This window comes from Aquarana catesbeiana, linkage group LG05 (assembly GCF_042186555.1).
Source record: "Aquarana catesbeiana isolate 2022-GZ linkage group LG05, ASM4218655v1, whole genome shotgun sequence".
NCBI classification, from domain to species: domain Eukaryota; kingdom Metazoa; phylum Chordata; class Amphibia; order Anura; family Ranidae; genus Aquarana; species Aquarana catesbeiana.
The window spans coordinates 537469395-537491760 of NC_133328.1; the positions used below are offsets into that span (position 1 = coordinate 537469395).

At 42.4% G+C, this 22366-nt stretch overlaps 1 protein-coding gene across 4 annotated transcripts in view; it reads right to left on the minus strand.

Moving 5' to 3' along the window:
- TRPA1 (transient receptor potential cation channel subfamily A member 1) overlaps positions 1 to 22366 on the minus strand; it is a 321861-nt gene that overhangs the window by 188347 nt on the left and 111148 nt on the right. For all 4 annotated transcript variants that reach the window (XM_073631793.1, XM_073631794.1, XM_073631792.1 and 1 more), the window contains one exon: positions 19025 to 19073. In XM_073631793.1, coding sequence (XP_073487894.1) covers positions 19025 to 19073 — 49 coding nt within the window. The remainder of the gene's footprint in view (positions 1 to 19024; positions 19074 to 22366) is intronic.

The following is a 22366-nucleotide window of genomic DNA, read 5'->3' on the forward strand; positions in this document are numbered from 1 at the left end:
GGCCACCATACTGGTCTTCTTATTTATGGTCATGGCCCTATGACCGAGAGAGATGTGGATCACATAAACACGCGACAAGACTTACAACATAAATAGACCTGAAGTGTGCCTTGGTGGTCTGGTGGGTATGCCAAGAAAAGGGGGCAAAAGACCCAGATAGGGGAATAATTCTTTATTGATTCTTGTGTTTATTGAGCCTGCTTGGTGAAAGCTTGTGCCATATCCATCTAAGGATTTGGGACGTATGTGGCAAAGCAAGCTGACTTCCATCTGCCTAATTTCTTGATTACGTGGTCTGGTACTTCATGCTGGGATGCAGCTGAAGCTGCTCCAATCCGGAAGGAATGTCCAGAGTCCAGAAAACTGACTGGGTTTGAAGCCCAATTTGCTTAGGAGGATCCTGACATGCCTGATAAACTGCCACTCAGGGGGCTGGTTAGAAAGGGTAGCAATGGCTACCATCAGATTGGCTGGGTATATGGGACAGTAGCCGGATGAGCACTGTCACTGGGCACCAGGCATTGTTAGTCTGAAACAGGTTAATGTCAACTGCGGGGCCGGTTTGTTGAGTTTTGGAGACCGTAAGATGAAGGGTGTAATGGTATGAAACGAGTCAGGTGGTGTCTGAGCAGTGTCTGACTGCCGGAGCCGCTGACGGCAAATTCACTAGGTCATAGGGAACTGTAGAAGAGCAAGTAGATGACCGCACTGATGACTAGACTGGGCGAAGCCCCGAACAGAGGACAAATAAGCATTTCAGAGATGTCTCTGAAGATGGCACTCATGATAGGTAGGCGTTTGCCACTAGTTATGGGTTGGTACTTCTGTATGCCCTGTAGGAGGGGCCTGACTGCATGGCCGAGAATACTGATGGTTTACTGGGGTCCTGTAAGGACAAAAATTCTTGGACGCCAGATAGGTATAGCCTGACGGTATTGTGAGAAAGGGTTAGCTGCGTGTGGCAATATGATACGAAGGCTAGGATGTGTCCAACGTCACCTATCGTTGCCCCGGGGCAAGAGGCCAAAAACTTGTGGTAGGTGTTCCAAGCTGTGCGGCCTATCACCTATCAGTGTGTTGCGTGCCAAGGATTGGATGATGAGCTGGGTTGAGTTGGCGAGGTGCAATTTTTGTCCATTGTTGGCAACGACCAGGGTGGGACAGGAGTAATCGTTGGGTCGACTCCAGGCTCCTGCTGGAAAAACTAAGTAAGGTTGCAACGGGACAGCGCTTCAGCTGCGATATTGCATTGCCTGCAATATGTCTACAGAAGATATTAAACTGAAGATATTAAACTGGTGACAGCTGCACTAGCCTTCACAGGAAGGAATGTGATGGGTAGTGACTTGGATCTACCTTTATTGATGATATAGGCTGTGGTCTGATTGTTCGTGGTGAAGAGCACCGTCTGTCCTGTCTGTGGTCCCAGATCTGGGCAGCTGCCACGATGGGATACAGCTTGAAGAGTGATGAAGACTGGGCGAAACCAGGGATTTAAGAGAATTTCTAGGGGCCAAGGTTCGGCGAACTAGTGGCGGCTAAAAATGGCTGTAGCATGACACTGCCGGGATGAACATTGAAATGCAATTCCAGCTGGTGAGGAACTTGTCCCACATAGCTACGTCTGCTACTGCTGCTTGGTCTAGTTTAAGAACTTGGTCTGGATCTTGCACTGGTGTGAGGAAGACTAAAAACTGTGATTTAAAGGACCGTCCTTGAGAAATAATCCTCATTGCCAAGTTCAGCATCCCTAGTAAGGATTGTAACTGCCTCATGGTGCACCCTTGTGACTGGGTAAAATAGTGGATAACGGTCCTGGTACAGGCTAGTGTGTCAGGAGGCAGGCTAGCCTGTATGGCACGCGTGTCCAGAGTGACAGGTGAAGGTGATGGAGTGTGCCGGGTCTTCCACTTTATGCTCAGCTATGGGCACATTGAGGTAGCTGAACACTATTCTCAACCTGTCTAGATTTGCCGGTGATGTGCCTGGTTGTTCGATGAGCAAGAAGTCATCGAGGTGGTGGATAACCGTCTGACAGTGGGCCTGGTGTGACTTTTACCTGAAATGAACTGGCCCACCCCTGTTGTGCGACTGACCCTGGCAAAGATGAGAACTGTATGTTCTTCCCCTCCTATTTTTTTTTTATCTGGGGGGATAAAGTCCAACCTGGTGCCGGATGGAAACCTGAACTGACCTCAGGGAGAAAGACAGAGAAAGATGAGTGGCCCGCAAGCCACTGGAGATGAATGGCCAACTGGGTGCCGCCGTGTGTTTGTGTGGCTGATTGTGTGCCACTGAGGTGTGTTTGCAAGTTAGTTTGTATGCAGGTTTGCATGTAGGTGCATGCCGAAAAGTGTTTTATACTACTGGAGACGATATTGCGTGGTTGCAAGGTTCTCAGTGAGTGTCAGGTTGTTGAGGCGAAATTGCATGGTTGCAAGGGTCTCAACGAGTGCCAGGTTGCTGGGACGATATAGCGTAGTTGCAGGGGTCTCGATGAGTGTGAGACGATATTGCGTGGTTTCAAGGGTCTCGATGAGTATGAGGTTTGTTATGAGTATGAGGTTGTTTTGAGATGAAAATTGCGTAGTTGCAAGGGTCTCAGTCTGGTCTGCTGAGACGATATTGCATGGTCGCAATGGTCTCAGTCTGGTTTGCTGAGGCAATATTACGTGGTCGCAAGGGTCTAGATCAATGTCCGACTGCTGAGACAATATCGCATGGTTGCAAGGTCTCGATGTGTATGATGTTGGATTTTGAGACAATATTGCGTGGTTGCAAGGGTCTCAGTATGGACTGCTGAGGCGATATTGCATGGTCGCAAGGGTCTCAGTCTGGCTTGGTTAGAAGATATTGCGTTGTCGCAAGGGTCTTGATGTGTATGATATTGGTTTTTGAGACGATATTGCGTGGTTGCAAGGTTCTTCTATGAGTGTCAGGCTGCTGAGATGATATTGCGTGGTTGCAAGGGTCTTCTACGAGTGTCAGGCTGCTGAGACGGTATTGCATTTGCAATGGTCTCAAATGAGTGTCCGGCTGCTGAGACAATTTTGCATGGTTGCAAGGCCTCAACAGGTGTCAGGTTGCTGGGCCGAGACTGCGTGGTGGCAAGGGTTTTTTTTTTAAGAGTGAGAGGTTTTTGAGGTGATGTTGCATTTTTCAAGGGTCTTAACAAGGGTGTCAGGCTGCTGAGACGATTTGCCTGGTTGCAAGGGTCTCAAAAGGTGTCAGGTTGCTGGGCTGAGATTTGCGTGGTGGCAAAGGTTTTTTGATGAGTGAGAGGTTCTTGAGACGATGTTGCATTTTGCAAGGGTCTTAACAAGGGTGTCAGGCTGCTGAGACGATTTTCCTGGTTGCAAGGGTCTCAACAGGTGTCAGGTTGCTGGGCCAAGATTTGCGTGGTGGCAAAGGTTTTTTGATGAGTGAGAGGTTGCTGAGACGATGTTGCGTTTTGCAAGGGTCTCAACAAGAGTGTCAGGCTGCTGAAATGATTTTGCATGGTTGCAAGGGTCTTAACAGGTGTCAGGTTGCAGGGCTGAGATTGAGAGGTGGCAAAGGGGTTTTATTTTTATTTATTTTTTTGACAAGTGAGAAGTTGCTGAGATGAAGTTGCATTTTGCAAGGGTCTTAAAAAGGGTGTCAGGTTGCTGAGAAGATTTGCATGGTTGCATGGGTCTCAACGAATGAGAGTTGAGTTACTGAGAAAAGGATAGAAACAACTGGCTTGTTTGGTGGCTTACCGTACCCCTAAGCACGCAGTATAAAGGATAAGGACAAGGTCCGTTCGATTTGTAGGTTCCGTAGGGGGAACTAACGAACGACATGGGAGACAACGAATGGTAAAGAATTGATACAACATAAAGAATGTGATAACGAATCTTACCTGCGACAGTGAGCCATGCAAGTGGTTCGCGGTGGGCTGTGGTGGGAGTGCGATGTAACGGAAGGTGTGGCATGATGCCTTGCACAAGGCAAAACAACAAAGTTTGGTGTGGAAAATAGTATGAGAGAAGTGCGTACAAATGTATCGTAAGTTCCACTGCGGGATTCAAACAAATGGTATGGGTGATGCTGCGCGTGGCTACGAATTGACATGACAAAACATGGTAACGAGTCCTACATGTGACAGTGGCCGTGCGACTGGGTCCGCATTGGTCTGTAGTGGGTATGCAACCTACCCGAAGAATGTGGTGTTGCGCCGTGCAGCATGACTCACAGATCTAGATTTGTCTTTGTCCACAGTGCGTAACATTATCAAGAAATTTGCAACCCATGGCACTGTAGCTAATCTCTCTGGGCGTGGACGGAAGAGAAAAATTGATGAAAGTTTGCAACGCAGGATAGTCCGGATGGTGGATAAGCAGCCCCAAACAAGTTCCAAAGAAATTCAAGCTGTCCTGCAGGCTCAGGGAGCATCAGTGTCAGCGCGAACTATCCGTCGACATTTAAATTAAATGAAACGCTATGGCAGGAGACCCAAGAGGACCCCACTGCTGACACAGTTTGCCAAAATGTACTTGAGTAAGCCAAAATCCTTCTGGGAAAATGTCTTGTGGACAGATGAGACTAAGATAGAGCTTTTTGGTAAAGCACATCATTATACTGTTTACCGAAAACGGAATGAGGCCTACAAAGAAAAGAACACAGTACCTAAAGTGAAATATGGTGGAGGTTCAATGATGTTTTGGAGTTGTTTTGCTGCCTCTGGCACTGGGTGCCTTGAATGTGTGCAAGGCATCATGAAATCTGAGGATTACCAAAGGATTTTGGGTCGCACTGTAGAGCACAGTGTCCGAAAGCTGGGTTTGCGTCTAAGATCTTGGGTCTTCCAGCAGGACAATGACCCCAAACATACGTCAAAAGCACCCAGAAATGGATGGCAACAAAGCGCTGGAGGGTTCTAAAGTGACTAGCAATGAGTCCAGATCTAAATCCCATTGAACAACTGTGGAGAGATCTTAAAATTGCTGTTGGGAAAAGGCGCCCTTCCAATAAGAGAGACCTGGAGTAGTTTGCAAAGGAAGAGTGGTCCAAAATTCCGGGTGAGAGGTGTAAGAAGCTTATTGATGGTTATAGGAAGCGACTGATTTCAGTTACTTTTTCCAAAGGGTGTGCAACCAAATATTAAGTTAAGGGAGCCAAGAATTTTGACCAGCCCATTTTTGGAGTTTTGTGTGACATTATGTCCAATTTGCTTTTTTTTCCTCATTTTTTTGTTTTGTTTCAATACACACAAAGGGAATAAACATGTGTATAGCAAAAGCAAAACACGTGTTACTGCAATACTTTTCTGTGAGAAATAGTTGATTTCCTGGAAAAATTTCTGGGGTGCCAACAATTTCGGCCATGACTGTGTGTGTGTGTGTGTGTGTGTGTGTGTGTGTGTGTGTGTGTGTGTGTGTGTGTGTGTATATATATATATATATTTATTTATTTATTTTTTGCAGTAAATAAAAAGAGTATCAATATTATTGCGTTCCTATCACTATCAACTAAAACTACTGTAAATAAAGCCTCCAAAAAACACATATTGTGCATAGTCATCTTTCAAAATAAATGCATCAGCCAGGACAGTTCACGATGAATGATTATTGTATGTCAAATGAAAAGAAAAAGTTTGCAATGCAAATATCAAAAAATAATGCCTTTCACAGGGAAATGTATTCACAGCCCAATCCTAATCATATTGTTTAACTGCTTGCCGACCAGCCGCCGCAGTAAAGTTTGTGTTTTTTTCAAAATTGTCTCTCTTCTTTTGTTTATAACACAAAAAATAAAAACCGCAGAGGTGATCAAATACCACCAAAAGAAAGCTCTATCTGTGGGGAAAAAAAAGGACATCAATTTTGTTTGGGTACAGCATCGCACGACCGGGCAATTGTCAGTTAAAGCGACGCAGTGCCGTATCGCAAAAAATGGCCAGGTCATTGAGCAGCCAAATCTTCCGGGGCTGAAGTGGTTAAATAATTGAGGTTGATTTCCTAAATGCAAGTATATTGTACACTGTATGTGCAGTTGCTCCAGAGCTTAGTAAATGAGGTAAAGCTTCATTTTGCAAAGAATAACCAATCACATGGAAGGAATACAAAAAAAAAACAGCATTTTTGCTTGCACATGGTTTGATGACAGAAATCAGAAGAGCTTCCCCTCCTTTACTAAGATCTAAAGCAACTGCACTTGCAGTGCACAATATATTTGCCTTTAGTCTGCTCACCCAACAAATACAATTTAAAGTACTAACAACAACTTACAAAACCATCCACAACTCTGGCCCCAGCTACATCACTACCCTGGTCTCAAAATATCAACCAAGCAGCTCTCTTCAGTCCTCCCAAGACCTCCTGCTCTCTAGCTCCCTTGTCACCTCCTCCCATGCTCGCCTCCAGGACTACAGGGGTGTAGTTTGTAACCAAACCCTACATTATGATTGGCTTACTCATACAATGTATTTGGCAATATGATGATATACTGTATGGATGATTTGATTACCTTTATGATATATCATTCCAGATATTCCATCTGGAATGTTCAGATAGGAGCTTGACCCCTTTACAAACTGAGTGTGGACTGTTCCATCTGATCAGGAGGTGGCGGCCATTGACTGTGTGAAGACTACACATGATATACTCTTTGACTCCATTTATATATCCTTTTTTGTATAAAACTTCAAGGTATGTGCAGTCACTAGACCACTATACTGAGTGATAAGATGTGATTTTAAATTACATTTACATTGTTTATTCTAGTGTATGACTGCATTTTAAATTTCCTGAAGAAGCGGGCTATGCCCCGCGAAACGCAACCTGCATTAGAGCAACGGCAATTCTTATATCCCCCATGGATGTGGGGTTGGTGATATTAAACACTAAGTAGAACATAATTGTGTTCAAATTTTGATGTCATGTTTGTGGTACATATGTGCAATTTCATGTTTCCTCAATGTTTTTATTTTATATAATAAATATTTTTGATACCTTTTTTTTACTTATTGGTACTTTAATAGTCCTTCCAGTTTAGTAGTTAGGGTTTTTGTGCAATCAATCTTTCAGGATGAGGTATTGGACTAGCATTGTCCAACTTTGAGGGTTCTCCTTGTAAGACCCTCCTCCCATTGCAAAACAAAGCTTTAATTTAACTTTAAAATATAATTTTACTGTAAAGTATAATTGAAGACTAAATCCAATATATCTCATTTTTTATTTAATAATCTCAGTTTACATCATCCTTTAAAAATATTTATATACATCCTTTAAAAATATATTTTGAGTTTATTTTGCCTTTACATAGTACTTCAGTTGAATTATTTGCTCATTCTTAAACGGATTTAGATACTTTGTATGAGCTTATCTAATGACTTTTAAAGTCACAGTCAATGCAGTTTATTTGTATTATTTTATTATGTTACAACACTGTCTGCAGATGGCTAATTGTGAAGGTAATTGAGTATATAATGAAAGATCTGGTGTAGTTGTACATGTTCATGCATCCTAAAATTATTTAATTTTGTCTTCTATCTAATAAGTAAAATGCAATTTTATTTCAATTTATTTTTTAATAATTTATTCTTCCCTCCTGTTTGGATGAATCATTAACCTAGATAATTTTTCTGTCTTGAAACTGATTTTTTTATGTGTTATTTGAACATATTTCTTTCTTATTATTATCTTTTATTAAGCTTTACAGAAATTGCATTGTTTGCATTATATGCTTATTTATAAAACAGGGTCATCTAGTTATTTTTCTTTCATTTTAAACTAGAATTTCAGTTGCAATGGATTCCTGAAATTGCAGAACTCATAATAATCAAAAGACCCTATTTACCATTTGTCTTCATTGCGGGCATCAGTGGGCAGCTGGAAGAGAAATTGATTCCGATCAACCCAAAAGTTTTTGATTATTTTCATTTTTCCAGCACCTTTAACTGCAATTAATAAATTCATTGACTAGGGGTTATGGGGGGGGTCAAAAGAGAGAAGAATATTTAGACTATATTCTATTTCATTTCTACTCTGTGCTCTATTGTAGATGTATTTATACATCCTGGTTGTCCATGTAAAATTAAACTTGGCGTACTGCTATCAGAATGTCTGCTTATGGTCCAAATGAACTCAGATGATATTAGCCTGAAGGTGATTGCATTTATCTATCACTGGGGAAATCTGAAACTCCTCCTATTCCCCTTCCCCAACACCTCACTGGTTTAAAAAATACTTTTGTGGAGCTCTTTTACACTCATCTAAATCCGCTGTCAGTGTTCATCACTAATGCTGCTTCCAGGTTTGTCAACTGGTGATCCTCACTGCAGTCTGTGCCCACCTATTGGTGGCCTCTTTGTGACACCATGCCTGTGAAGATTATTATTTATCCAGGTCATGGTATAGCTAGAAATAGTTCAACTGGACTTTGTATGTAATGTTGACAACATTTTGTAGCCTATCCAAGCTACTTCTTTAATCTATCCATACAGGTAGTAACAGACAGTAATCCCGAGCCAGAAGACACAAGAGTTTCAAAAGATGTCACATCCCTCTTCTCTTGTATTACAACTGCAAAGGCTATTGAGACTGTAAAGTAACATCTGAAAAGAAATGAAGCTTGATCATTGAACAGAACTTAAGCCAAGCCAAGTATTTCCTTGCAGGACCTTTACGTCAAATACAAAGATAACTTCTACAGACAGAAACATGGCTGTGTTATCTACCATTGTAGCTAACCTGTACATAGAAGTGGTGAAGATAGCATTCAATTATTTCAGGGGAATAACACCAAGTCATTGGTTCAGGTATGTATCTAATACATGGGTCAATATTACAACATCGGAAAGATAGGCTTCTTGTCACTGTTAGGGGTCAGGCTCAGAGACCAGTAGCTATAGCAGTGGAGAGGCTCCAACCAACCAGCTAGAAAAGTGCAACAGCAGGTCACCCTGGCAGATGACAAGGCTCACCAGAGGTGCTGGTTGTAAGAACTAGCTGGTGTTCACCAGAGCTCCTGATGGTGGAGATGGGTTTTGTTGCATGTTAGCACCAGGTCGCGGTCTTCAGGATCACCCCACCAGAAGGTGAGCAAGCCAGGGTCCAGTAGGAGATATAACAGGTACAGATCAAGCCAAAGCATAGTCAGTAAACAGGCTAAAGGTAGGTAACAAGTGGTTGCAGGTGAATGGTAGCAGAGATACGGACAGCAGCAGGAGTGACAAGAAAAAGATATTGGCTGCAGAGAGCACAATAATGTGGCAAACTGGAAATGCAAAATCATGGCCAAAATAGGAAGTTCATCGGAGAAGCAAAGAGTCAAAGGCTCAAGAGAAATAAGCTTCAAGGCAAGATCGTTGAAGGAATTATCCAGGGAGCTGTCTGGCACCCTTGGTGGCTCAGCAAGAAGAGACATTGCCAGACACAGCAGAGGTCACAGGTACAGTCCCAGGTCCTGACATCCCTATTAAACACATAGGGGTTGATTTTCTAAATCAGGAAAGTGCACAAACTGGAAAGTGCACAATCTGGTGCAGCTGTACACTACAGTAAAACCTTGGATTACGAGCATAATTAATTCCAGAAACATGCTTGTAATCCAAAGCATTCGTAGATCAAAGCGAATTTCCCTATAAGAAATAATGGAAACTCAAATGATAGTCTGCATAAAAAGATTATAGAAATGTGATCGGTTGTGTAACCATAAAATGTCCATCCACAAATGGAAGCCTCCACAAGGGGATTAGAAGCAAACTCCAGCAGGAGCTACAAAGTATAAAAGAGAAGAGAGGCGCCGCTAAGTGTAGAAATATGTTGCTAAATGTTGTACCTTCATTAAATGTAACCATATTGCTACACTTGGAGGCACCTCTCTTCTCTTTTATACTCAGTTTTGACATGACGCTACTTGTATATCAAGGCATCGCTTGTATATCAAGGCAAAATGTATTTATAAATGTTGCTTGTCTTGCAAAATGCTCTCAAACCAAGTTACTCTCAAACCAAGATTTTACTGGTAGCCAACCAGCTACTAACTTCAGCGTGTTTAATTACGCTTTGACAAAAACCTGGAAGCTGATTTTCATTTCTATGCAGAGCTGCATCAGATTTTGCACTCTCCAGTTTTAGTAAATCAACCCCATAAACTCAGTGAACAAAAACAACAAATTGTTGTGGAAAAAGCACAGAATAACAAATTATACTTTTTGGAATGTGTGTTATATGTCAAGGAAAGGGGTGACTTATTGTCTACCTGATGTGTGCGATAGTGTTAGACCGCTAGAAATGAAAGTTGATTATTTTCGGATAGCAACAAAGGAAGAGGTTACGTTATCTTACTTGAAAGCCTTTTCGAAACATTTAATAGTTAAGAGCATCAAATACAGCCAATGCATTTTGTGAGGAAAATGCCGCCCTTCTTCAGGGCTTCAGCAAGGTTATTAAAATCACAACAGGATGCACTAGGCGACCTGTGTAAAGGTTTGATGAAAATGAATGTATTCTGACAGCACTAAAGGTAGCTGGGATGTACATTTAGGGAGGAAAAACAACCTCTCACCAAGTGACTGGCTCAACATAGGAGGGCAAATTCTACAAGTCAGAACTCAGCAGTTCTCCCATGCCTTAAGGAAAAGGGACATGCTTTTGAAGACCGTGAGGTGCACATTTTAGAAAGAGAAGACAACCCATTCACTAAAAGTGTAAAAGTGGCCATCTACATCAAACTGGATAGCTCATCCCTTAAAAGGAGTGGAAGCTTTTGACACATATAATGCCTTTTAACCCCTTAGGGCAGCGCCTGCCGACCCTTTAAGGGGTTTATAATTCCAGGAGGTGGGGTGGGGCTTATGGCCATGTAACCACCGTGATTGGGTGTCACAGTGGTCAAATGATCGGAAATTACCCAAACGCAAGCATCGAACGGGAGCTTTCCAATAGCCACTGGTAACTGTGCCAGGAGTACGCAGGCGCATGCTCTCGGCACTATTGCAAATATGCAGCCGCTCTGCGCCAAGGTCCAGCTGCCGAGAGGCTGCATATTTGCACGCGCTCAGTGAGAAGAGGTTAAACATCTCTATCCCACTTATTAAATAACAATTAACACCTTCAGCAGTGTGACTCGAATGATTAGTACATATGCAGATGAATGGTAAGATAATGTAACCCATCCAACTTTCACACCTTCAAACCTGTTTTTGGAAAATCAACATCTGCCATAACACATTCCGTGATGATTATATTAAGGTGTGGATTTAAATTCAGAAGAGTGATGAGCGCTGGCGTGATAGAATCTGGTATTTATGGGACAATCATCTGCAGTCGTGGGCCTTCCCCTCCCCACAGTCACACATATACAAGGAGCTAACTACTACAAGCGCTTCATAACATCATTACATGCAATATCCTGGTGCCTGAGAGGACAGACAGTAGGAAGTGTCCACATCATGCAGCCAGTGTTGTGGTCACCTGAAGAAGAACCCTTATCCTATTGAGCAGTGGCGGAATTAATAGGGTCACAACAGTCGCACTTGCGACAGAGCCCTGTAGTTCTCAGCCACTTCAGGGGGGCCCGCCAACCACACGTTCGTCAGTGTGACTGTGAGGAGCCCGCCCGCCGCGTGAGAGGCCCACCTGACTGTCCAGTGTGTGAGTGTGTGTCGGTGTCCATTCGTCATCTGTTGGTCCATGCCGCAGGGAGGGGGGCTTTCACCCACTGAGGAAAGAGAAGGCAGAGCAGCACTGAGACAGACTGTGTGTGTGGACCACCCCTGCCTATCTAAAGACAGAGAGAATGTAGGGAGGTGGGGAGGACACTGAAAAAAAGTCAGCAGACCAATTGAGTGAAGGCGGGGGAGGAGCTCTCCCCTCTGCGAATGCGTGGAGTACTGTCCCGTCTACGGCCCATCTACCCATGAGCCAAGGCATTCCTGGAGGAGGCACGGTGAAGGATCATTTCTGAGGGGGGAATCGATTGATTGGCGGTAAGTCGTGACATTTTGCACAGCAGTCAATGCCAACCTCCACCACCTCTGCCTCTTACTGATCCCATCCCCCCACCACCACCACTGATCTCATCCCTATCCCCCCGCCCCATCCATCACCACTACAACAGAGGTGATGATGTGGGGGGGAAATAGGGATGAGATCAGTGGTGGGGGTGTGGGATCAGTAACAGGCAGAGGTGTTGGTGGGAGAGGATGGCACTGCCACCCCCTTTCAAGTACCACCGCCACCACTCCCCCTCCAGTACAAACACTACCATCCCCCCTCCAGTACAAACACTACCACCCCCCTCCAGTACAAACACTACCACCCCCCCTCCAGTAAAAACGCTAACTCCCCCCTCCAGTACCACTGCCGCCATCCCCCCTCCAGTACCACCTCCGCCACCCTCACTCCAGTACCACTACTACAACCCCCCTCCAATGCCACCGCCGCCACCCCTCCTCCAGTACCACCGCTACAACCCCCCCTCCAATACCACCGCTACAACCCCCCCCCCCTCAAGTACCACCGTTACAACACCCCTTAAAGTTGAAATCAGAAACAGAAATATTTTACTTTGTTGTACAGTGGAAAAAAATATAGTATCAAAATCATGCTTTTCAGGGGGGGGGGGCTTGATTTCTTGCACCGGAGCCCTGAAGTTTCTAGTTACGCCTCTGCTATCGAGTAAAAAAATAAATGAGTTGGTCACCAAGTGTGTCACTTGACAAGAGATTTAGGCAATTAATTGGGGCTTTAGCGTAGAATTTTTTCAAACTATCTAAGCAGTTAGTTCAAAGAAAGCATCGCCGCTCCAGGTGAGCAATCATTGCACTCCGAATGCACTGGGTGCAAGCCGCGGCTCGCCACCGATGATCAATGAAAAAGAAAGGAAGGCTGCACAACAGGAATGATCTGTGATTTATTAAAAAAAAAAGTCAAATGACAGCCACCAAGACAATGACACACGACCCAGGAGGTGATGCGTTTCACACTGTCAACAGTGCTTCTTCAAACCTGCAGCACAACTGAAGCATAGCAATATATTGTCATTGAGTGAATATGTATACACATGGAAACATGTGGGGGCCATATCTGACAAACAATCAATTCAATATCAAATATATATCATTGAAGTCAATAATGACCAAATGCTACTATAATATCTCAGATCATTATAAATCCATAACAATCAAATTATATCCCTAGTCATAATAATGGCTGACATCCCACTCAAAGTTAAGACCAGAAGGGATGCGAGTCTGGAGCTGATGGATACAGATGACTTCCCTATGGCATAACATACGAAAGACGTCCCCCCTCTTTTTGGTACACAAACTTTTTCTATGACCTGGACTTTCATGGCAGTAATGTTGCCATCATGGCACTCTCTAAAGTGTTTGGCTATGTTAGTTCCTTTATTTTTGACCACACTATAAATGTGTTCATAGAAACGATCTCTCAATCGTCTCGTCTGACCTACATACTGTACATAACATATATCACAGGTGACCGAGTATATAATGTAATTAGTGTTGCAGTTGTAGAAGGATCTAATCTCATATTCCCTTTGACTGGATGATGCTCTAAACATTTTTCCCCCCAGAGTATGACTACAAAAGGGGCAGCCTGATGACCCACATTTAAAGTTCCCTTTAAAGTGGAGCCATGTAAATGACTGGGTTCTACTTCTGTTGTCATAGAAACTGGGTGACAAAGATTGACCTAGTGTTGGTGCCCTTCAGGGCATTATATTAATACCATTTTCTAGAATGTTTGCACATGCATTATCCATATAAAGAATTGGTAAATATTTATTAATAATAGCATGAACCTCCCTAAATTCCATGCTAAACGGAGTAGATAAAGTTAATTTATTCTTATATGGATCCACTTTTTTACTCACATTAGTGGTCACTAGCTCATTTCTACTTTTATGTTTGGCAATGTTGTAAGCTCGATTGAGCATCCACCCGGGGTAGTCCTGTCTAGAAAATGTTTGAATAAGGCACTAGCCTCCTTGTTAAATTGTGATTCATCACTGCAAATACTCTTCAAGCGCAAAAACTGTCCTAAGGGGATGCCTCTGATGGTGTGTTTGGGATGTTCAGACTTAACATGAAAAATCAAAAGTGTTCATCTTAAAGGCTTATATGCAAGTTATTGTCATAAAAATTGTTTGGGGACCCGGGTCCTGCCCCAAGGGACATGTATCAATGCAAAAAAAGTTTTAAAAATGTCAGTTTTTTTTGGGAGCAGTGATTTCAAAAATGCTTAAAGTGAAACAATAAAAGTGAAATATTCCTTTAAATTTTGTACCTGGGGGGTGTCTATAGTATGCCTGTAAAGTGGCAAATTTTTCCCGTGTTTAGAACAGGCCCTGCACAAAATTTTCAGCAAAAAATAAAATGGCACGTTTTGAGTTTGCGAAAAAGCATGTGGGAGACACCCAAAATGTATGGAGGAAAGTGCCCTGGTCTGATGAGACTAAAATGTAACTTTTTGTCCATCAAAGGAAACGCTATGTCTGGTGCAAACCCAACACATCACATCACCCAAAGAACACCATCCCCACAGTGAAACATGGTGGTGGCAGCATCATGCTGTGGGGATGTTTTTCAGCAGTCGGGACTGGGAAACTGGTCAGAGTTGAGGGAAAGATGGATGGTGCTAAATAAAGGGATATTCTTGAGCACAACCTGTACCACTCTGTGTGTGATTTGAGGCTAGGACGGAGGTTCACCTTCCAGCAGGACAATGACCCCAAACACACTGCTAAAGCAATACAAAAGTTATCCCCGCACTAGTTTAGGTCTCACCAGGTGTAAAGCTGATCTTGCTCTCCAGAGATGAGAGGTTCCAGGTGCTGGCTCATGCTAGTAGAGACTATGTGCAAACGAGAATATCTGGACAGCCGCACTCCAGGAAGTAATAATCCAAGTTTCTTTATTTTAAAATCAGGAACGCATCAGATACAGGACATCATAGACAGAGTGTACAGATAATAGGCTAACGCGTTTCACACTTGTCCAAGTGCTTACTCATAGCTCATCCCAGTGGTAAGATGTGGCAAACTCATAGAGACTTATCCAAAGTGATTTGGAGCTGTGATAGCTGCAAAAGGTGGCTCTACAAAGTATTGACTTTAGGGGGGTGAATAGTTATGCACATTGACTCTTCCTATTATTTTTTCCTATTTGTTGTTTGCTTCACAATAAAAAAAAATCATCTTCAAAGTTGTGGGCATGTTCTGTAAATTAAATGATGCAAATCCTCAAACAATCCATGTTAATTCCAGGTTATGAGGCAACAAAACACGGAAAATGCCAAGGGGGTGAATACTTTTGCAAGGCACTGTAAGTTAGAGTTGGTGCGTGGTGTATCTGTAACAGTAGTTGTCTGCGCCAGCTTTACCATTTACGATGAGGTTTCACCATTATCATCCCGTGCCCCATAATATCCCATTACGATTTTTTCTTCTTCCCCAGGTCTACGATATTAATTGGTTTGTTTATTTTATAATATTGAGACTTTCTTGCTTTTTTCTTTTCTTTTTTCTTGATTTTATCACATGGATTAATATACTTACACATATATATATAAAGTAACATATTCCTATCCTGTCCATATAGGATTTTTATATCCTAAGTTATACATGTATCTATTTTAGGTAAACTTGAACTATGGTTTTATGTCATTTATTTTCATTTCCTAGTGTATGCATTTTCTCTTGTGTATATATTATGTGTCTACTTTATATATTTGTTCTAGTGTTAATCTTTATATACGGGTTATATGTTATGCTATATTTTAATTTGTAACACTGGATAATATATGTTATGGGGGTTTTTACACAGAGGTATAGATGTACAGGTTTTTAGGATCCGCTTGTCAGACATCCGGCACGACTGATTGCATTATCCCACACCTGTACGGGGGATGGAGCCTTTAAAAGGCTCAATGCTTCAGTTGTGCCGCAGGTTTGAAGAAGCACTGTTAACAGTGTGAAACGCATCACCTCCTGGGTCCTGTGTCATTGTCTTGGTGGCTGTAATTTGACTTTTGTTTGGAATAAATCACGTTGGATCGTTCCTGTTGTTGTGCGGCCTTCCTTTCTTTTTCATAGCTAAGCAGTTAGTTGGAGAAAAGGGGAATGTGCCCATATAACAAGTCACTGGCTATGGGGCACTCGTGCATGAACAACTCCTGAGTTCTGCTCTGATTGGCCATAAGACACACAGAGCGGGGCTCAGCCCCACCTCCACTCCCTCCTCACTGGCTGTGATTGACAACAATGGAAGCCAATGGCCTGACAGCCTATGATGGAGCAGAGACCCAGGAGCGCAGCTGCTCTCGTGCACATCGCTGAATCGCGATCAGGCTCAGGTAAGTATTAAGGGGGCTGCGAGAGGAGCTGCATACTAAAGCTTTTTTTTACCTTCTGTCTGATCCTGCCAGTTTCTACCCTCCCCGCTCTAAACTGACCACGGTTTATCATGGCTGCTGAGCCCTGACACCATGGTCAGTTTACGTGCCTCCATCAGCCACAGCTCTCCTCTGTTCTATTCTCCTCCTCTCCCCCCCTCTCCCTGCCTGTCAGCTTGTGTGTCTTCTGTGTGAGTTTAAAAGAGGGAAGCACTCATAATGCCACATCCGTAAATTAGGGGAAACAGGAAAGGGTACTGATAAAGCAACCAAAGGTCGGACTTTAAAGGCATAGAAACAATGGAGAAATAAGAAAAATAATATTTATAATATTTATTGAAAAAAGTTCATTGTATAAACACAGTGTACAAAAAAGATAAAAAACATGAATGTGATACAGTTTGTACAATGAGCTCTTGTGCATCTACGCGTTTCGCCATTAGGCTTCTCCAGGACACGATCAAGGTTCAGAGAAGTAACAAAAAAGAAAAAAGAGAATGAATCTCACTATCTTCAAGTTTATTAAGCCTCATATACAAATTCCCAGCAGCCGGAAAATCTCCAAAAGTGTGGAGTGCTTATGGCAAATGGTATGTATACTTCAGGTAATGCTATAACAGGGGCAGGTGTGTGTCTTGTATCCAAGCAAATGAATGACCACCAGAAGAGTAATACTGGAAAGTCCAGGATCCAAAGGGGGAAACAGCCCTAATAAAGTTCAGCAAAGCTAGCGACGTGTAATACAGCTCAAACTAGCATGCAATGCATGGGTAGTAAGACACATGGGTATGCCCCTTGGAGACACCTGCCCCTGTTATAGCATTACCTGAAGTATACATACCATTTGCCATAAGTATTCCACACTTTTGGAAATTTTCCAGCTACTGGGAATTTGTACATGAGGCTTAATCAACTTGAAGATAGTGAGATTTGTTCTTTTTTTTCTTTTTTTTGTTACGTCTCTGAACCTTGATCGTGTCCTGAAGAAGCCTAACGGCATAACGCGTAGACGCACAAGGGCTCATTGTACAAACTGTATCACTTTCATGTTTTTTATCTTTTTTGTACACTGTGTTTATACGATTAAATTTTTCAATAAATATTATAAATATCATTTTTGTTATTTCTCCATTGTTTCTATGCCTTTAAAGTCTGACCTTTGGTTACTTTATCAGTACCCTTTCCTATCCCCCCTTCTGTGTGAGCTATCTCGGCTCCCCTCCTGCTGTTGTTAGTGGAAAAGTTAACTTTAAAAAAAATTTACTGCCAGCCCCTTACTTGGATGGAGCCATAATGTACTGTAAGCATTTTTGTTAAAAACAATGCCTCTAAATACCTTTTTTACATGCATCTTCAGGCTGGTCACGTGACTCGCGGGCACCTTACATCTCCGATCCAGGGCTACAGCAGGAAGGGTTGAGCGACCACGTGACCTCCCCAGCTGATGTCAGAGGGAGATCTCTATAGCCCTGGATCAGGGATGTAGAGTGGCCGCGAGTCACGTAATTTTAACAAAAACTTATACAGTACATTATGGATGCATACAAGTGAGGGACTAGCAGTGTATGTAACTGTTAGGGTTACAAACACTTTAATGACTCAACTACATTTGACCCAGATCTACAGTATATAATTATACAGTACCATGCTGAGTACCTCATACCTGTATTGATCATATAGAGTATACTGTGGTAATACATTTTCATAAATCTAAGTCCAAATCTAGTCAAAGCTTTTTTCTTAACTTTTAGATAAAGTGGTTAAAGTTTTTTTGTTTAATTCCTGTCTGTGTCCCTATGTGGGAGATCTTTTTCTAACGTCCTGTTTATGTGGCAGGTGTCAGATGGAGCAGGGAAGATGGTAACCTCTCCCTATGGCAGCAAAGAATATTTTTTTAAAAATAGGTTTAGAACCTTTGTCAGAATTGTATTGCTGTCCAAGTCCCCAGAAAAATAGGAGGTAACTCCTCTATGGAGACACAGACAGCATTAAATCCAAAAACAAATCCTCAGTGAAGACATAAACAGCATTTTAAATCATTGATTAAAACAGAAACATTAACCTTTCCTAACTTCAAAGACCAAAGCAAAAAAAAAAAGTTTTTGCTGAAGTTGGGCTTTTACATAGTATTACAGTTAGTAAGGTTGAATAAAGACACCAGTCCATCCAATTCAACCTGAGTAAGTGTGGGTGTGTGTCTACAATTGTCCCTATCCCTGTACATTGTGTCTCATTAAGATGCTCATCTATTATATTATTATTTATTTTACGGTACCCATATAGCACAGTCAATTTATGCAGCACTCCACACATACATCGGTCCCTACCCTCAAGGAGCCCACAATCCAAGATCCCCAACTCACATTCATATACTAGGGCCTATTTGGACAGAAGCCAATAAACCTACCAGCATGTCTTTAGAGTGTGGGAGGAAACTTAAGTACCCAGAGGAAACCCACACAGGCACAGGGAGAACATGCAAACTCCAGGCAGGTAGTGTCATAGTTGGGATTCGAACCAGCAACCCTTCTTACTGCTAAGCGAGAGTGCTAACCACTACACCACTGTGCTGCCGCAGTTGTTTTTGAACAATTGCCGCCAAAACTGTTTTTGATTTATATAGTGCATTAAATATTTACCATAGATATTAAATATTCTGCCAGGTCAGCATGGTCAAACAAACACGATCTGTTGGAAAAACAAAAGCAAAGTAAATATTGGGAAAAAGCAATAAAAGAGATAAGGACATGCAACACAATGGCAAAATGCCAAATATGAAATATTAAGTTTCATGTTTACTTCAAACTATAAAATAATTAAAGCGAAAAACGGAATACCAAACCTCACCACAGGATGGACTGTGGAGGTTTCATAGATAGGGCAGTGCCAACGTCCTAAATCTACAAATTTTCAAAAAAGCAAAGGAAGTGGAAAAATGGACTTTGTAGACACCAATCATAAAATTGAATATAAATATTTTATTATACACAAAATATATATGAATTCAAAAACACAGACATGTTAAAACAATGCAATAAATTGCAGAGCAATAGCTAATACTCTCTCAAACATGGGTCATAGCCTCCAGAGAGGTTTAACCTTTACAAAAAGGGGGGACATCGCCCTATGTTCGACATATAAGACATCAAACTAGTAAAGCTCAAGCTCCTTGCACAGGGAAATTTAAAATGGAAAGCTGAAATCCAGGCAGGCAGAAAATAAACAGTTGAAATACACATATTTAAGCTGTCTTATTTGCAAAAGATTTCTTATCCTGTCCAGTCACATTTGTGTTTTATAAACCTCTGCCAAACAGGACTGCTGATTTCTCTGTTAGATGTAATTTATCGTATTTATCGGTGTATAACATGCACCCTAATTTTAAGAGGGAAATTTCAGGAAAAAAACTTTCCACAGCCACCTGCACAGTACACGGATCCCCTGCACAGCACACAGGCCCCCTGCACAGCACACGGACCCCCAGAACAGCACACGGACCCCCATCACAGCACACGGACCCCCAGCACAGCACACGGACCCCCAGCACAGCACACGGACCCCCAGAACAGCACACGGACCCCCAGCACAGCACACGGACCCCAGCACAGTACGCGGACTCCCTGCACAGCACGTGGACCCCCTGCACAACACGCAGACCCCCTGCATAGCACGCAGACCCCCTGCACATTATGTGGACCCCTATAGAGTACACAGACCCCCAGCACAGTACATGGACCCCCTGAACAGTACACGGACCCCCTGCCCAGCACACGGACCCCCTGCACACACAGACCCCCTGCACATTACGTGGACCTCTGCACAGTACACAGCCTCCTTTCATTATAAAGCCCCCCCTGCACTCCCAGGAGACCCCCAGTCTCCTGGGACAGCATTGCCAGCATACTCTAAAGTTGAGAAAATGTCACTGTCAGCCCCATCTCATACACCGTTCCTCCTGTGTCACTGTCATTGTAAATCGAAGCTTCTAAATACCTCAATTAACTCCGCTCTATTGTGGACAGTCATGTGACTGCTCTCCTCAGCTGCTTCATTGACGGTCACATGACTGCTCTCCTCCTCCAATCAAAAGCTACACTCAAGGAGGAGGCGGAGTGGGAGGAGGAGAGCGACCAGAACGAGCAGCATTAATTGAGGTATTAGAGGCTTCGATTTACATGGAGAGTGACACAGGAGGAGTGGTGTATAAAGAAGGGGTTGTCAGTAATGTTTTCCTAACTTTAAAGTAGGGCAGCCGGCTTGACACCCCCCAATGGGTGGCACCCGGGGCAGTCCCTTCCTCTCCAAGTCTGTGTGTTGCTGTGTAAGGTAGTCTAAAGATGAATCAGCTTTTCCCGTTCAACCAGCAGGTTAAGCGAAAAAAATGGACTTGATTCCTCCATCCACACACTCCAGATGGATGGGGGAACCCTCCCTGCTGAGCTATTGTATTCTGACAGCAGAGAGACTTCTCCACTGTCCAAATACACAGATCAGCATTGTAGGCTAAAGCTTGCAGTGCTGATCGAGCGGGGAAATCCAACAAGGCTGGTGTACAGAGGGCGATCAGTTGTCCATACATGGATCAAAATTCGCCTGGTCCCTTCTGAACAGGCTGAATTTTTTAATTTCGTATGGCATAAGTGATGATAGGAGTTAGGAAGTCAATAGGGTTGATTTGCTAAAACAGGAGAGTGCAAAATCGGGTGCAGCTCTACATAGAAACCAATCAGCTTCTAGATTTTATTGTCAAAGCTTAATGGAACAAACTGTTAAACAAGTTAGAAGCTGATTGGCTACTATGCACATTTGCACCAAATTATGCACTCTCCAGTTTTAGTAAATCAATATGTCAAGTTAGATAAGGATAGTTATGTTAGTTACATGTAAACATACATTTGATTAATTTTTTGCAGGAACAACGACTGCATTCAGTTGTATTTTTTATTTTTTTATATCTGCCTGTTATGCATGGTTAATTTTTTTAATCTTCCCACCAATAAACTCAGAGGACATTTTCCACAATTCAAACGTTCTGACAAATCCAAAGTATTATAACGCTTTCTTTTATAAAAATGTATTCCAAGAGCTATTAGATATTGTGAGCTGATATTTCCATACACAGTCACCATAAATTACTAAAAACCAACAGATGGACAGGCAGGAGATGCGGTTTATGAGGCATTCAACCATAACATTTATTGCCTTCTATAATTTATATTCTGCTTTTTATTGATATATTGCTAAATTAGTACATTAAGGCTACTGATACGTTATCAAATTTTTAAGGATTTTTAATGTTTCATTATTAGTTCAGTGTTATAAGATACACTGTCACAAAAGCTTCACAAGGAACATTCATTTCTACTTCCTTATATTACTTTGTGTAACCAAATTAAATTCTTACAGTAAATGCAGTTTACTTTTGTTCAAAAGAAATTCTCTTTCTATTATGTTTTATTCATTATACTGTTTATCATTATCAGCTTTGCCATTTATAATGATCTATATACTCTACAACAGGCAAATTGTAATGCAAATATATAAACTATTTCTAGATTTTATAAGAACTTAAAATATTTCTGATAGAAATCAGGAAGAAGTGATTATCTAGAATAGTTTGTTGTTCATGCAACAAACTTTCTATCCAATAATCTTATCTCCCTTTCAAGTCGGATCCAACCGTCACGGACACTTCCGAGAAGCAGACTGGGAGACTGGGAGGCCATCATTCGAGGTCGGCAAGTGGGAGGGACTTGCCCTGGGCTGAGTAAACATACATACAGCCACCAACTAAACCAGCCTGCCACTCACATTACCTAGATTTACTATGAAAATAGAACTTACCAGCTGGCAAAGTTGTACCTGAGCCTCTTATTCCATCTTGCAGCACTGGTGGTGTCGGTGATCAGCGGGTACTTGTGCTGTGCCTGTGCTTTGCTGTGTAATGTGCTCCAAGCCCTTCAGCTGGGAAACCTGCTCTG